At 44.3% G+C, this 17422-nt stretch overlaps 1 protein-coding gene across 3 annotated transcripts in view; it reads left to right on the forward strand.

The window, feature by feature from the left end:
• The window catches only part of Cap2 (cyclase associated actin cytoskeleton regulatory protein 2), a 127004-nt gene that overhangs the window by 97881 nt on the left and 11701 nt on the right, over positions 1-17422 (forward strand). For all 3 annotated transcript variants that reach the window (XM_035441530.1, XM_035441532.1, XM_035441531.1), the window contains 2 exons: positions 13509-13698; positions 16599-16771. In XM_035441530.1, coding sequence (XP_035297421.1) covers positions 13509-13698; positions 16599-16771 — 363 coding nt within the window. The remainder of the gene's footprint in view (positions 1-13508; positions 13699-16598; positions 16772-17422) is intronic.

The following is a 17422-nucleotide window of genomic DNA, read 5'->3' on the forward strand; positions in this document are numbered from 1 at the left end:
GCAGGAGAGATGATGTCATCATAATGGGAGTGACATAGCAGTAGAGATATTATGATGGGCGTGCCTGCAAAGAGGAAGGACCATATGGTTAGAAGATAGGAGTGTGGCAGATAAAGCCGTCAACTCATCCTTTCCAGTATACCATGGGGTAGAAAGTCAGCCTCCTGTAGAAATGAGTTTTAGCCTTTCAGGGGGTAAAACCACCAAAGGAGACATCACTTCAGAGAATTCTCTGTTCAGTCCAGGGAAGCAGAGCAGAGTATGAAACATGGATAATTATTTATTGTGTGTGGTAACAAATAGATCTGACAGACACTTAGGACGTGGGTTCTGAGAATGCAACACAGGGCCTGATGCTAAGCGAATTCTCCCTGACTGAGGGGCCCCCAGCCCTGAAGGACATTTAAAAGACACCTCTCTGACTAGTGACTTGTGAAATGTGAGCCATCAGAAGATGAACTTTAGAAGGACAATGACTATGTGTTCTTATGTGATCATCAACAGCTTGGTTTGTTTCTCTAAAGCCAGTGTTCACGTCCCCTGCTCTAGAATGTCCTTTCCCCGGTTACCTGTGATGAGGATCCTACTCATCTTCCAGGGTCTATGAGATTTTTAGTTTTCATGGCCAACTTCATACAATCTAGAGGAAGTCTAAAAAGCAGTCTCCATGAGGGAGTATCTAGATCTGGTTGGCCTGTGGGCATGTCAGTGGCAGGTTATCTTATGTTAATCGGGGCAGGAAAACTACCCCCATGTGCCACCGTTCCATAGGTAAGGGATCCCGAACTTTGTACACGAGAAGAGAGTGGACTGGATGCAAGTGTGCATACATTGCTTTATTCATCCCTCTCAGCTCTTGACAGTGAATGCGATGTTACTGGTTACTGCAATTGCTCACCACCCTGACTTCCCCATAATAATGGATCAGAACCTGGAACTGTGAGCCAAATAAACTCTCTCTCCCGTAAATTGCTACTGCCGGGGTATTTTACCACAGCAACAGGAAATGAGACCAAAACGGTCTAAAATAATCCTGTCTTTCAAAATTCCCCAGATCTCTATGTACCACCATGCCCTGCCCCAACTTAGAGTGTCCTATCTCTCCGCAGGATGGTCCGACAACCTGTACTTCCTCCGAGATGCCTGTATTTATAAGCGATCTGTTTATACCCATAAACATTGATGAGACACCTACTGTACCTCAGGTCCTATGCCACATTACTGGTGGCCCTAAGATGAATAAGAAAGGAACTCCAGAGGTCTGGAGATGACCAAACCCAGATTAACCAGCCAACAATTGTTGTATGATACGAGTTCTCCTGAAAGTGTTCCAGGAAGTACAGGAACTGGAGGTACAGGGGTACAGGAAGGCTGGGAGATGGCTGTTGGTAAAGTGCTTGCTATATAAGCATGAGGACTTGCCCCCATGTGAAAAGCAAGGAGTGGCAGCAGGCACCTACAATTCCAGTTCTAGGGAGATGGGAACAGATTCCTGACCAGCCCAGCATAATTGGAAGTCCCAAGTCCTGGTGCAATCCTGGTCCCATCAATAAAGTGGATGACTCCTAAGGAACAGCACCTGAGGTTGACCTGTGGCCTCCTCAAGTGCATACACCCATGCACACGCACATGCTCCAGTACCCACATGAACACATAACACACACACATGCTCCACTCCATAAAACCTATAAAAAGATATTGAAGGTGAACCTTGAAGGATCTGTATGAGTCTTGCAGTTAGAAGAGGAGCCTTCTAAACTACGACACCGAGGGGTGGAGTGGAGAGTTAAGAGACCTGTCTGGGAGCACAGAAGTGTCTTCTCTTCTCCGAGGCCATGAGCTCACTAAGGAGTGGGTGGGCCCGGGGTTCCCAGCAGTGACTGCCCCAGGGCCTTAGAAATAGCTGATGCTCATGGGCTTTTACCTAGTCAGCTGCATTCATTTGTGATCAGGCTTCCTCCCAAGGAAACATATACAGCCTTACTTCATTGACTACACTTGTGTCCAGTGTTAAGGAGCCAAGTGAATGTATGTCTTTATTTCTGTGCTCTGATGGTGAGGGGAATGGACAGTGCATTTTCACGCTGGCCAGTGACATTCCTCTGTCCTTCCCCTTGCTATCTTCTGTCTCTCATCTTTACATGACATCAACTCAGGAAATTGGATCTGATATTGCATTAAACAAGGAAAGGTATTTTTTTTTTAAGGAAAGACAGGGACTGGGCAGTGGTGGCACACACCTTTAATCCCAGAACTCATGAGGCAGAGGCAGGTGGATCTCTGAGTTTGAGGCCAGCCTGGCCTACAGAAAGGGCTCCAGGGCAGCTAGGGCTACACAGAGGAACCATGTCTCAAAAAACCAAAAACCAAAACAAAAAGAAAAAAAAACAGAAGATATGAGTTATCCTGTAAATGTAAAACAACCCTTCATAAAACATTTCACAGAGGTGACCCCTGGCCAGTCTCCCGTGCCTGTCATGTGTATTGAGCACAATGCAATCCCTGGGGGTGAGCTCTGTGGTAGAGCACCTACGAGGCTTTCCCAAAGCTGTGTGTTCCAGCCTTGGCACTGCAAAGAAGGAAGGAGGGAGGGAAGAAAGGAAAAAGACAGAGGGAATGACGGTGGAAAGGGAGAAAGGAAGGGAAACAGAAACTCAGGTACCACTTGACCTTTTCCCATGAAATTTGGAGTTGGAATTGAAGCACGTATTACCCTGTGTCAGCACACCTCTTAAGCTCAAGAGATGACACCTCTGAGTGTTTTCATTTAAAAAAAAAAAGAAATTCAGGTAAAATATATATATACAATGTAAAAAAAAAAATCTCTCTAGCAGCATGTAACTTGCCTTTGTCTTTCATGTCTTCTGCTTCCAACATACTGATCTTCCAAGGCAGTATAAGCATTTCCTGAGAATCTTAAAATCCAAATGAAAACAGAAACCCTTGAGTTCAGTGGCAGAGTTAGGCTCATCAGGCCAAATGCTGTTCGTTGTCCAGCCAAGTCAAGGCTCATGTCACTCTTGGCATTCGGCCCACCGTTGGCTCTCTTTGATGGGTATACTTGGCTATCTTTAACTCTGGGAAGTTTTCCCACGGAAATTTTATTTTTCCTTCTTTTATGAGAAATTGTATTTTCATGTTGCTGATGCTGGCAGTCAAAAAGAAAAGACAACTTGGAGACTCCAGATTTGGTCTAGGTATCAGCTGCAAAGCAAGTTCAGACTCTTCACAAAGGCCGCTTACCAAGCCAATTTCTTTCAAATGCCTAGATCACACTAGCGAATTAGCCTGAGCCCCTATGTCTCTGCTGGCGCAGCCTGGTCCACTTTTACCAAAAAATTCTACTTTGGGCATGTCAAACAGAAGTTACCTCCTACATTTTTGGAAGGGCTCATCTGAACATACATCAAGCACAAATCTAATTTTCCTGGTACTGACTGTGTATGTCTCTCTCGGGGTGTTTTTCATTATAAAGCTGTTACTCCATCGCTAAAGTGACTTGGTTTCACTTATTCTGTTTTTCATCAGTTGTCAATGCTTTGACTCGTCCATGTCACCAAAGGAACAACATACAAAATCCACAGGAGGATAGCCTTCCTGGGAGAGCATAGGCAAAACCATGTGACATTAGGGTGAAAGTTTGAGATTTGGGGTTCAGGGTTTTGTTGTCTTTTTTTTTTTCTGTTTTATTTTTGAGATGTAGTCTCACGTAGCCCAGGCTGTATTCAAACTCCAACTCCCAAATGCTAGGATTTCCGGCGTGTGCAGCTACAACCTGTTTCTGCAGTGCTAAGGATCAAAACCAGGGCTTCATCTTGCTAAGCGAGCATGCTTCAAGCCAAGCCATATCCTGAGATTTGGGTTCTTAATGAGCATCCTTTTCACATCTTGTGATAAGGCTGTTTGGAGCCTTGCCTCTGAAAAGAGCTAATCCAAATGGACCCCATGTTGTCTCATAGTTTTACACCCATCTTTTGATAGCAGTTGCATATAATTATTAGGTCTTAGTGGAAATCAGAAATTTCCATAGTGTTCAATATTCATTAATAAAATAGAAAATAGTCTTTAAATTGACTTTCCAAGTTATTAATAAACATATCCTTAAAATACTATGTGGCGCTTCTCTGTGGTATCATTAACAATTCTGTTGTCTTGAAATGGTTCCCAGAACCTTTATTTTCTTTGGCAGAAGTCTCAAGATCCAAATAAGTGATGGAAGAGAATTAAGCCTGAAGTCATAAATCCATGTTGGCTGGCACTTCTGTTGCTAGGATGGCCATCCTTTAGTGGCTGTGCAGTCACTCACAGTCTTCTTATTATTTTCTTACTTCTCTCTCTTGCTCTCTCTCTCTCTCTCTCTCTCTGTGTGTGTGTGTGTGTGTGTGTGTGTGTGTGTGTGTGTGTGTGTGTCATGTGCTGTGCTGTGGTGTGTGGTGCATACATCTGAGTGTGTGGGAACGTGCACCTATTTGCAAATATGTGGAAGCCAAAACAGGACTTCAGTGTTCTCCTCCTCCTCTACTCTCTTCCTTATTACCTTGAGATGGAAGTCTCTCTTTCCCTGGATCAGGCTCACCATCTCATCTAGGCTGACTAGCCTGTCTCTGCTTCCTCAGTGCTGGGGTTACAGGCACACACAGACACACCCAGTCTTTTCTGTGGGTGCTGCAAATTCAAACGCAGGTCCTGCAGAACAAGAACACATAACCCACTGAGCCGTTTGCCCAGTATCGTCTCTCTTGGTTATAATTGTAATGGAACTGTGACATGAGTATGAATGTAAAATCTGCAGGTTCTGGAAGAAGTTCTTTATTTTGGAAATGTGTTGATTTCACTGCCATTGATCAAAGTGCAGAAATTAATAACATAAAGCCAAGCACGGTGACTCACACCTGTAATCCCTGCGCAAGAGGGACAGAGACAGAAGGGGCACTGGTAACCCAGTCTAAACAGCACGCTTCATGGCCAGCCAGTCCCACAGCATGATCCTGCCTCAGGATGGGGGTGGGGGAGAGATCCACACCTGAAGACCCAGCACCTGAGAGACAGGGGTGGGGCAGGGGGCTGCATTTAAGGTACACAGTGAATTTCAAGCCAGCCTGGACTACAGGAGTCCCTGTCTCAAAAAAAAAAAAATTAAAAAGAAATCAAACCCTAAATCATGAATTTGTGGTCAGAAGACTATTTAAGGGCTGTGTTGGTAGAGTGCTTACCCAGCATGCTTGAAGCCCTGGGTTCATCCCCAGCCCTGCATAAGCCAGGCTGAGTGGTACATGCCTGTGATCCCAGCTCTGGGGAATCTTAGCTACATAGAGAGCCAGGTCTACATGGATGAGAGAGAGAGGGGGGATACTAAAATGTTTATTCTTTCTTTAGCCACTGACTCCTATTTTGGAAATGAGAGGTTTATTGCTGTTATGTTTCATTGTATCAGGTTGTTTGGGATTCTTTGTCTTTAGAAAAGTTAATCAACAACATTTTATATAAAATGTTAGCTGTAAAACATCGTGAGTCCCTGTGGTAGCATAAACCTGATGGAAGTGGCCTGGGGACTTTTAAACATCTGAGGGTATGACCAGGCACACATGAGCTGTCACTGCTACCTGGAGACTGTTACTGGTAGGCTACATGATTAATGGGCCAAGATGATTCAGCAAAGGACAGCCCAAGAGATTCTACCCAGAAACAAGGAGATCAACTGTGTGTCTATGAAGGAGGGAGGAGAGACACGACCCATAAATACGTCAGCTGTTCCATTCCTGCGGCCTTATCTACCATCTCCACAAAGACTTTAAGGACAGGTGGCTCAAAATATTACTGTCACTAAGCTAGTTTCATAGACGAGAAGTCTCAGTAAATGCCCTGTTGTAAGCAACATAATCCACCTGTTCCAAGAAAGGATCACGTGACAATGTTATGCTCTTGTTCCCTGCTTCTTAAGTGATGGTAAAAATACCAACAGTCATATTGGTTGCCTGACCTATTCTCAGAGTTAGAGGCTAATGCTGTCTGTATGCTTTTCTTCTTTGCTTAAATTCCCTTAACCTCCCCTCTTCAGGATTAAGGGACTTACAAAGCACCTGATAGCATGACCCACCTCTAAGCCACAGAAGCCCTAGGTTGGCTCCCTGGCCCCACCCAAATGAGCCCCATTAGCCCTTCTGTCTACAAACTCAAAAAGCTGGATAATGGGAATAATTTTCATAGCTTATTTAGATGTAAGTTTATGCCATATCTGAATGAGCTAGTTAATTAAGAAGTAATGTTGGGAGGAATAAACATGTATGTTGATTATATAGAATGACCACCATAGAGCAATAGTGAAATTCTACTTAAAATTGCAGGTAATTTCCCCTTCCAGTAAAAATCTAAATTCTAAGGGGCTGGCATGGTGGCTTATGCCTGTAATTTCAGCACTTGGGAGGCTGAGGCAGGGGCGTCACTGTGAGTTTGAGGTCAGCTTGGGCTATGTAGTAACAAGGCGAGACCCTGTCTCAGAAGCACCAGAAGATAAAGCCTGACGTTTGAAGAGATGAAATGAGTAGTAAAGGCTTTGAGAAGTAGCCATCAGTGGAAGCAGACCACAGGCACCCTGGTGCACAGCTATAGTATCCACGATGTAGGCAAGATTGTAGGGAGCCAGAAACTTAGAGATGCCCCATGTGCTACTAGGATGTGTCTTGGTTTTCTGCCTACAGTTCTTGGCTTTAAAGATGGAAGAGACAGCTGTCCCCAGGACAGGGACATCAATTTAGAAAGATTTGTAGAACATTAACTTTCTTCAGCAAGTCTTTGTTCCAGAAAAAAAAAAAAGAAAAAAAAAAAAACTCCATAACATCTGCTCTCAGGATTAATCTTAATAAGCCTTAAAAGCCTCGTTTGGGATTTTTGTGCCGTGTTCTTGCAGCATAAGTGAACTTTTGCACTGGGAACACAGCCATTGGAAATCACAAATGTATCGCTTCTCTTTTTCCTTTTAAGTGGCAAGCCATTGTTACATGACTTTTATAGACACTCTTTTTTAATTGTACCCAGCCTGAAGACTCTGAGGCACTTCGGAGACTCCTCTCCTGAGCCTCAGAGAGAAGGCTTACGTAATTGTATGAGGGTCGGTCACTGCTTTGGTAAGGTAAAGCCTGCCTTCCTCAGAGCTCATCCACTGAGATCCCCACCACCTTCAGCTCTCAGCATCGCTTTCTCAGCTAGATGTTTGGTTTGGTTTGGTTTGGTTTTTCTGGAACAAAGACTTGCTGAAAAAAGTTAATGTTCTACAAATCTTCCTAAATTGATGTCACTGTCCTGAGGACAGCTGTCTCTTGCATTTTTAAAGCCACAAACTGTAGACAGAAAACCAAGACACATCCTAGCAGCACATGGGGCATCTCTAAGTTTCTGGCTCCCTACATTGTGGACACTATAGATGTGCACCAGGGTGCCTGTGGTCTGTTCCCACTGATGGCTACTTCTCAGAGCAAGATCGATTTCTCATCCCAGTCACATGACCTCACCTCCTTGGGTTCTGAGCACTAAGATGTCTGACTCTACACTGTGGCTATCAAATGAAAGTCATCGTTAAAGTCAAACATATTATAATAGACTTTATGAATGAAAGCTTCCTTTGAGCTGGGGAAGTAGCTCAGCCAATGAAATACTTGCCTTGAACACATGAAGATCTGAGCTTTATTCCCCAAGGCCCATGTTTTAAAAAAAGAAAAAAGCCATGGAATGGCCAGGAGTGGCAATGTGACTCAGTGAGTAAAGGCGCCTGCACCAACCCTGACAACCTGAGTTTGAGCTCTGTGACTCGCTGAACAGAACTTGACCCCTGAGGGTTGTCCTTCACCCATCCATCAAGGTAGATGGTTCCCAAAGAACAAAGCCTGCACCTGCACACACACAAACATAGGGATGGGGGGAGAGAAATCAAGGGAGGAAGAGGAGCCTTTGAGAAATGCCCAGAATATCCAGGTAATTTGCAAGTAGACCACACCTCTAAAAGCCTGTGGAGGACTCCCACAGATCTGACCCCAAAGCCTCCACTCAAGGAATGAAGGACTTCTACATGATAATGGAGCAGTTTCCCAAGACCTCTGTAGCACCTGGCAGGGAAGGGAACCCTCTCCAGTGTCATCCCCTCAGGTTCCAAAGGCAGGACCTACCTCTTCAGAGACACCTTCAGACAGACCCGTCTCTTGGCAAGCTCTCCTTCTATGTCTCTATGCAGACCGAACTCAAATCCTGAAGAATGCAAAATCTGTGATGCTCCAGCACCCTGCCCTCTGAACTGACCCCCACACTGCCACCACCACCAATACCCACAGCCTCACTTCCCATTGCTGTCAATGGGCACCCAAAGCACCAGGCCCTAGTGATCCTGTTCCCGACTAGTCTGGACACCTGGTATGTCAGTTACCTTTCCTGTTACAACTACCTTACAAAGGCCGCACACGGAGGATCAATGACTTTCCCGGGACATCAAGACCTCATCCCAGAACAACCTGAGCACTCCATCGGGAACTGGGGTCTGGGTGCAAGGGTGTCACTCCTATAGCCAGTGAGTGCAGAAGTAAGAGGACAAGAGGCTGGGTTTGACAGCAGAATCCTAAAGCATGGCAAAACCAGTGTGAAAGCTGACTTGATGCTGCAGTGCCAGTGCCAAAACCAAGAGGTCTAATCCCCCATCAAATGAAAACCACCCCAGACCATTCATTCATAAGACAGCAGCCGGGAGGGTGCAGGTTTGAGAGGCCGGTGAGGAGCAGTGGAGATTAAAACTAAACCAAGCCAGACAGTGACACACCAATGGCCTTGCGCTGGGAGGACTGAGATCGAAGGAGTAAGGGAATGAGGCCAGTCTGGGCTACATAACATGACCCTGTCTCAAGAAAGAAAAAAACAGAACAACACAACAACAACAAAAAAAAACTAAGTCAAGATTGTTGTGTTTCTCCCAACATTTCAGTCACATGTGTTCTAAGATTCAGAAAAAAAAAAAAAAGCACTATTTCACAAGGTAATGCATGCCTCTATGCCTCTAGTCTTTAATTTGACCAGTAACTTTAGTTTTTTAATATAACATTTGTATTATATTGGTGTGTGTCACTGTGCCAGCCTTGGGTTTAATCTCCACTGCTCCTCATGGGCCTCTGAGAATGAATTTCATACATGCTTACAATGTGTTTTTGTCATATTTACTCCCCAGCCCCCATTCCTCTCCCGAACTCCTCCCAGACTCACACTTTCCCTCTCCATCCCCTCCCAACTTCGGGTGGTCTAATGACTTTAAACTGACAAAACCTAGTGTGGTGAGATGGCTCACACAGCTGCCAAGCTTTGTCCACCGAGTCCCATTCCCAGGACCCAGGGTAGCTGGAAAGAACTGACTCCTGTAAGTTATCTTCTGACCTTTCCATGAGCACCATGGCAGGCATGAACACATACGTAAATAAAGAAGTGTAATCTTTTTGTTAATGTGCCCGGATGTGATGGTGAACACCGGTAATCAAAGATCCCCGAAGGTGGAGGCAGAAGGATGGAGAGTTCAAGGTCATCCATGGCTACATTGTGAGTTCCAGGCCAACATGGGCTACATAAGACCCTGTCTCTGAAAAAAAGGATTTCTGTAAAGAAGGCTTTAAAATCAACAGACCTGTGTTAGAGCTATGCCACTGGCATTGGCTGCTGGTTACTGTTGAGTGCAAACAGCTTTTCTGAGTTCCTGCTTTCTTTTCTGTCAGCAGGATTTCAGTACAGCCCAGGTGACATTGTCCTATTTAAGGTTCATCTCAGCCCATAGTATAGATAGGGTAGTTGTTCCCACACTTGTCCCCACACTTTAATCACCTAGAGCAGTGGACAGACACACACACACACACACACACACACACACACACACACACACACACACAGGAGTTTACATCCTACCCTGCTTCCATTCCCCAGTCAGTGTTTCTGCCACATAGCCTGGGCTTGGGAGGTCTTTACAGGTCCATGGATACTTCAACTGTTTCAATAAATCTGAGAGCCCTGGCACAGAGCTGTCATGGCTGGTGTATGAGCCCTGGCATAGTTAAGTCCTGGCTGGGTATATACTAAATCAACAAACATTTGGCACCTGAGAGCCCTTCCTCAACCCCCAGTGCCTGCTTCCTCTCTCCTTCACTGGGTGTCATGCAAGATCAGTCTTGCTGGCCACTGTCCCCAAATGCCAAGTCACAGGAGGCCGTGGAAAGCACTGAGGCTGTGTGGTCTGTAATGGTACAGAAAGAGATAAGTTCCTCCCCTTCCAGGCTTTGGGAGCAGCCCGAAGAGATTGAATTCAGGGAAGGCTTAATCAGTTTGGTTTCAAGTCTACTGTTCAGTAAAGCCCCTGCATGCTAATTGCAAAGTAACCTTGGAAACCAGAGCCTGATACCCAGTGAATGATGTAGAAATGAGGCTGTACCTCAGAAGGGCACGTCCAAGGCAGCATTTCACAGGCCCCAGGCGCCCGTGATTTGGGAGATTTTATTTTCCACATTTATCTCAGTAAACCCTGTCTGCTGTCACCAGGCAAACCATCTGAATGTGTCAGTGTCCCCAGAAGATGGGATGTGGTTTTGTTGTTGTTGTTGTTGTTGCTGCTGTGTTATCTCCCAGCTCTTGGATTCTGAGAATGAAGAGACCAGTGTTTCTAAGATGTAGAAGCTAAGGCCAACACCCCTTCTCACAAAACAGAAGTCCCACAAATTCCAAGTTTTCAGATGTTGGGGTACTGCTCCTCCACTGACTGCATGAATAATGATGCACTTATAAGAAAGTAATATTTCATGGCTCTTGGTGTCTATCACCAGGGCCTGGAATATGGCTTGATGAGAAAGTTTATACTGTGCGTCCCTTATGGGTCTGAGCAATTCCTCGGATTTCACCTCAGTAACATGATAGATAGAAATCATTTAGGATCCTGGGGAGAAAAATTGGTTTGGTCTCAAGAACTGTGAAATCATTTTCTGCTTGACCCCAGAATCCTGACAGAGTCAGGGTGCTCCTCCTTAGGGAAAAAAGAAAGCCAAAAGCAAAAGTGCTGCAAATCATAGCTCAGAAGAGCAGACTTCAGCCTGCTGAGGCTCATCGACACATGTCCTGAATGAAAGAAGAATCTTTTCTCTTCCCAGCGATTCTGTGATGAATAGAGATTATGTAAGTACTCAAAAATAGCTGTTTTAAAAGACAACTGAAGATTAAAACTTCCTGACTTTGACATCTCATAATACCAAGCTGTTTATGAAAATAAGATTATGCTGTTCTCATTAGCATTTAGTACTTATATAATGTTTCAATTTTTGTATTTGGTAGTGAAAACACACAAACTGTTCTGTCTCTCCCAATTTCTTAGTTTTCCATTACATCTTATTTTGAAACAGGGTCTCACTATGTGATCCAAATTTATCTCTATATAGTAAGCCCAGGGTTGTCTGAAACTAGCCATTCTCCCACCTCAGACCCTGAGTAATGAAATTCCTGACATGTCCCATTACCCCTGGCTCTGCCTCTTTAAAATTTAATTGGCTTCTAATTCCTTTTCATAGGTGTACAGCTATATGTCTGTATTTTCAAATACAGTGTGAAAAAGAGATGGCTCTATCCTTAAGAGCACTTGCTGCTCTTCCAGACCTGAGTTCGATTCCTAGCACCCATGTCAAGCAGTTCACAACCAACTATAACTCCAGATTCAAGAAAACTTATATGAGCAGACACCCACACACCTATTACATACACCCAAACAGACACATATACAGTCATATAAATAAAAATAAAAGATATATATTAAATGTGGATGAGAATGGCCCCCCATAGGCTCATATGTCTAAATAATGTCTGGTTCCTATTGGGTAAACTGTTTAGGAAGGGTTGGTAGGCATGGCCTTTTTGAAGGAGATGTGTCACTGGGGCTTGGCTTTGAGGTTTCAAAATCACATGGCAACAGGCCTAATCTCACTCTCTCCGCCTGCTGCCTGTGGATCAGGATATGAGCTCTCAGCTACTGCTCTAGCACCATGCCTGCCTGCCTGCTGCCATACCCCCCACCATGATGGAGATAGACTAACCCAATGAAACTGTAAGCAAACCCCCAACTGAATGCTTTCTTTCCTAAGAGTTGTCTTGGGTATAGTGTCCCTTTACAGCAATAGAACAGTAACTAAGACATTAAAAAGTATAATGGCATATGCATCTTAAGTTTGTAGTATTTTTAAGTTTCTATCAAACTGGTTTTAAGTCCTTAGAGGCTGGGCAGGTGGATCTCTGTGAGTTTGAGGCCAACTTGGTCTACAGAGTGGGTTCCAGGACACCCAGGGCTACACAGAGAAACACTGTCTCAAAAAAAAATTTCTCTGAGAATATCATCTATGGGGTCTACATTATTAGGTGCTTTTCTCATTGTTGTGACCAAACCCCTGACAAGAAGCAGCTTAAGGGACAAGGGACTAATATGGCTTATAGTTTGAGGACACAGCCCATGACAGTGGAGAAGGCATGGCAGCGGGAGTGTGAAATAGCAGGTCACATGGTACAGTAGTCAGGAGGCAGAAGGACAAACGCTGATTCTCAGCTCCTCTTCATTTTGTCCAGACCTCAGTCCATGGAATGGTCCTGTCAACCCCTAGGGTTGGTGCATCCCTTCTCAGCTAAACCTTGCTGGGATTATCCTCAAAGACAGTCAGAGGTGTGTTTTTATAGTGATTCTATGTCATGTTGATGAAGATGAAGATGAGCCACCGCAGTGACAAGAAGACCCCTCTTTTGTATCTCCTGGTCCTACCATTTGACTTTGTCAGACCTTTGAGCTACAGGTCGCATGCCACACAATAGAGAAAGTGAGGACCCATGCTGACCGTGGCTAAGGGTCTGGTTTCTATTGTTCTATCAATCCTGATATTTTCAGATCAATCTTAGGGTTCCAGGTGCCTTCTCCCTCTGTATCTGACAATCACCCAGGTCATAGATGGCCTTTGTTTGTCTTTGTTTGAGGCATGCACAATTGTGAAGTGAGTTCCAGAGTATTCCAGTCTGTCTTTAGCTATTCAAAAGTGTTCCAAAAAGTCTGCTAACTCTCTCTCTCTCTCTCTCTCTCTCTCTCTCTCTCTCTCTCTCTCTCTCTCCTCTCTCTCTCTCTCTCAGTTGTGGTTTCCACTATCCACAAAAAAAAATAATTTTCTTATCCTTTGAACCACTTTTTCTCACAACTCTAGTAGTCAAGGCTGGTTTCATTCTTATCCAGGGCCTTGGGCATGAACTTGGGACTGTGGATGTTTGCTGAAGACCTGGCAGTGGGATTCCTAAATATATAGGGCCCACCAGACAGACTACATGCTCCCAACATAGATCTCACCCTGATCCAGGGAGGGCCCTTCAAACAAGCTTACCGTGCTTGTTCTGCCGATGGGACCCCACTGAAGAGTCTTGACCCCCTGACAGAATCCCAGCCAGACCTACAGTCTCTGCCAAGCTCTCATCATCTGTCTCCACAGGGTCCTGTGGCATCCACAGCATCCGTGTTTTCCGTCTTCTCCTCTGGGCCTGGTCTCCCGCCACCTCCTCCACCACCACCTCCTCCTGGGCCCCCTCCACTTTTTGAGAATGAGGGTAAAAATGAGGAGTCTTCTCCTTCTCGCTCAGCTTTATTCGCCCAGCTTAACCAGGGCGAAGCCATCACAAAAGGTAAGAGAAAACAAAACCTGCAAGCAGGTTCCCTTTCCCCAGGGCTCTAGGCCCATGAACTTTCCAGGGCCCCAGTGAATTGCACAGCATTCCACCCTGCATTAGGACACAGGAAGAAAGTGTTGCCTTTGGGAGGTGGGAGCATCAGGAACATGGGCTCCATGGGCTGCCATGTGGACCAGCAAGAACTCAGAGACTCTGTTCTCAGTTGAGCAGTGAGTGAGTTCTACCCCTCAGCCCCAGTGCTTCCCACCGTCCTTCCGGACTCAGTCATCAGGATCAAATGAAATTAAAACGCTGAATAGTCCCACTGTCCTGCAATACAGCAAATAGTTGATTTTTTTCTTTTTTTTAAGATGAAACAAGTTTTATTTCATTTGAATTTTTTTAAGATTTTATTTATTATGTATACAATGTTCTGCCTGCATATATGCCTACAGGCCAGAAGAGGGCACCAGATCTCATTATAGATGGTCGTGAGCCACCATGTGGTTTCTGGGAATTGAACTCAGGACCTCTGGAAGAGCAGTCAGTGCTCTTAACCTCTGAGCCATCTCTCCAGCCCCAAATAGTTGATTTTTTAAAAGGCAAATGTTTAAAATTTATCAGGATCAAAAGGTACACGCATGCTAAACAATAGCATGTTACCAAAAGGTCTGTTGCAGGCATTTTCTTTTTTCTTTTCTTTTCTTTTTTTTTTTTTTTTTTGAACAATAGGATTGAGGGTGTAAATGTCCCTCTACGTGGGGCTAAGAACTCAGACTTTCCAAACTTAGCCCTGGCTGGGACCTGCTTTACTGGTCCCTCTGAAACTCACTTGCAAAATAAAGAAATAGGCTTCTAACTCTAAAGCTAGTTCTGAGTTCTGAAAAATGCCTGCTAGGGTATCATAGCCTTTTAAGCCACACCTAGCAAATTATTTGGCAGTGAATAAACCCAGAAGCTTTTGGGGGTTAGATGGCATGAGGATTTGTAGGAATTTTTGTGTGCTTTTTTTCTGGGGTTGTCATCTTTATTGTGTTAGTTACTTTTCTCACTACTGTAACAAAATTCTTCACAAAAGTAACTCAAGGAAGGACCTTTTTTGGCTCACAGTTTGAGAGTTTGCAATCCATCAATAGGGAAAGGCGTAGCTGCAGGAACACAGGACTGCTTGTTCCCATCACAGTGGGTTTCTTTAAGAAGCAGAGGGCTTGAACACTGGTACTCAGCTCACATTGTCCCTTTAGATGAGTCTGGGGCCCCAGCAGCCACCTGCATTAAGGTGAGCCTTCTCAGCTCAGTTAAGCCTCTCTGGAAATTCCCTCATGGACATGTCTAGAGTTGTGTCTCCTTGGTGATTCCAAATCCAGCTGAGTTGACCCTTCACCAACTCATATTCTGGTAAAACAGGAAGTAGAAAGTGGACAGGAAGTAGGACTAGGCTATGAAACTGCAAGGCCTGCTCTGTGACCCACTTCTTCCCAGCAAGGATTCACCTCACCAACTTTCAATCAAACCCAAAGGTTCCAAACATCGTGATCTGGAGACCACATTTTTCCATTGGCCTTGAGGGACATTTACATCCAAACAACAATGCTCATTTTTTTTAAATAACACAATGTTATTTTTTAAATAACACATTTTTTTAAAGAACACAATGTTTCTTTCAGTCTGAGTTCACACAGAATGCAACCTCTGCATATTGACCTTGAGAAATGAAGTGTTAATGGAAACAGTAATACCAAAAGTTCTTGTATTTTACATGGTGGGTATTTCCCTTTTCATAAGGTGGGAAGAAATGTACCTGCACTGTGCCACCCTCTATCTTAGTTTCTTTTCTATTGCTGTTATAAAATACCCTGATAGTGACCTTAATGGAGGGGGATTTATTTGGCTTTAGAGGCCAGGTTACAGTCCATCATTGTGGGGAAGTCAGGGCAGGAACTTAAAGCAACTAGTCACATCGAAGTCAAGAGCAGAGAGAGAATAAACACACACATGCTTAGTGAACAGCTAGTTTTCTCTACTCTTATATAGTCCAAGGTCCAAAACCAAGGAATGGTTTTGTTCCCATCCATTTTTAGGCTATTCCCATATCAGTTAAGGCAATCAAAACAATCCCCCACAGACAAGTGATATGTCCACAGGCTAACCTGATCTATAATCAAGATAATCCCCCACAGACATGTGACATGTCCACAGGCTAACCTGATCTACAATCAAGACAATCCCCCACAGACAAGTAACATGTCCACAGGCTAACCTGATCTATAATCAAATCAAGACATTCCCTTATTGAGATTCTCTTCCCAGGTGATTTTAGCTTAGGGTAAGTTGACAATTTAAACTAACCAATTTACACAATGGAGTACTACTCAGCAGAAAAAAAAACAATGGAATCTTGAAATTTGCAGGAAAATGGATGGAACTCCAACAAACCAGTCTGAACCAGGTAACCCAATCACAAAAAGACAAACATGATATATACTCATTCATATGTGGATTTTAGACATAGAGTAAGGGATTACCATTCTACAATCCACACTGCCAGAGAAACTAGTAAACAAGGAAGACCCTAAAAGAGACAAACTTTGTCCCCTGAAGAAGGGGAAAGGGTCACCATCCCCTGAGCAAATTGAGAACATGGGAAGAGGGAGAGAGGGAGCTACGAGAATGAGAAGGGAAGAAAAGAAAGAATGCTGAGGTCATGAGGGAGCAGAAAGGTTGAGTCAGGTGTAGATTAGAAGAAAGGACATATGATAGGTAGGGTTTTAGTTGGGGGGTGGTAGGGGAGGAAGGGAGGGAGAAGGGAACTGGAATCTTCATGTAATTCAATCTTGTTTCTAATTCAAATATATAAATAAATAAATAAATAAATAAATAAATAAATAAACTAACCAATTGTCAAACATTCCTAGGGCTCCGGCATGTCACAGATGACCAGAAGATATACAAGAACCCCAGCTTGAGGGCTCAAGGACAAACTCGATCTCCAACCAAAACCTACACTCCAAGTCCTACATCTCCGAAGTCGAATTCTCCCCAGAAACACGCTCCAGTGTTGGAGCTGGAAGGGAAGAAATGGAGAGTGGTGAGTGAAGTCCTTTAACATTTACTCTGATTCATTCGGCTAAAACCAGCTTCCAAACACCTAAACAGCTAAAACTGCTTCCCAAAGACACAGGGATCCTAGGTGAAATGCCAAGAGAAAAAAAACAAACAAACAGGTGCTTCTGCAGGCTTGCCGATTGTTCTTCAGTTGTTCCCATGCATTCTTTCCTTCTACTTTCTAGAACTATTTTTTAACTGTGGTAAAAATGCATATAACATTTACGATTAACCATCTTTAAGTGCACATTCTTATGGCGCTGGGTATGTTTACACTGTGATGTTTCCAGCCTCGGCATTCACCACAGACGACTCTTTATCTTGCAGAACTCTAACCCTCTAGCCCCTACTCACTGCCCCATTCTATGCACATGGCTCCTCACTCCAGTAGACATGGGAGAAGCCACCAACATGTGGTCCTTGGAGTCTGTGCCTTGTGGTATCGGGCTGATTGTTTCATTCATACCCATAAGCCGCTGCTGCCACCCATCACCCTCAGGGTCAATCAGATGAGCAGGCCAGAGAAGCATTGAATGTGACTGACAGCTGGAGTCCACTACCAACCCAGAGAGCTTCCTTAGAGATTACAGAACAAAAAGTCCCTGGAAAAGTTGCCAGGGCCTGAATAGACACT

This window comes from Cricetulus griseus, chromosome 3 (assembly GCF_003668045.3).
Source record: "Cricetulus griseus strain 17A/GY chromosome 3, alternate assembly CriGri-PICRH-1.0, whole genome shotgun sequence".
Taxonomy (NCBI): Eukaryota; Metazoa; Chordata; class Mammalia; order Rodentia; family Cricetidae; genus Cricetulus; species Cricetulus griseus.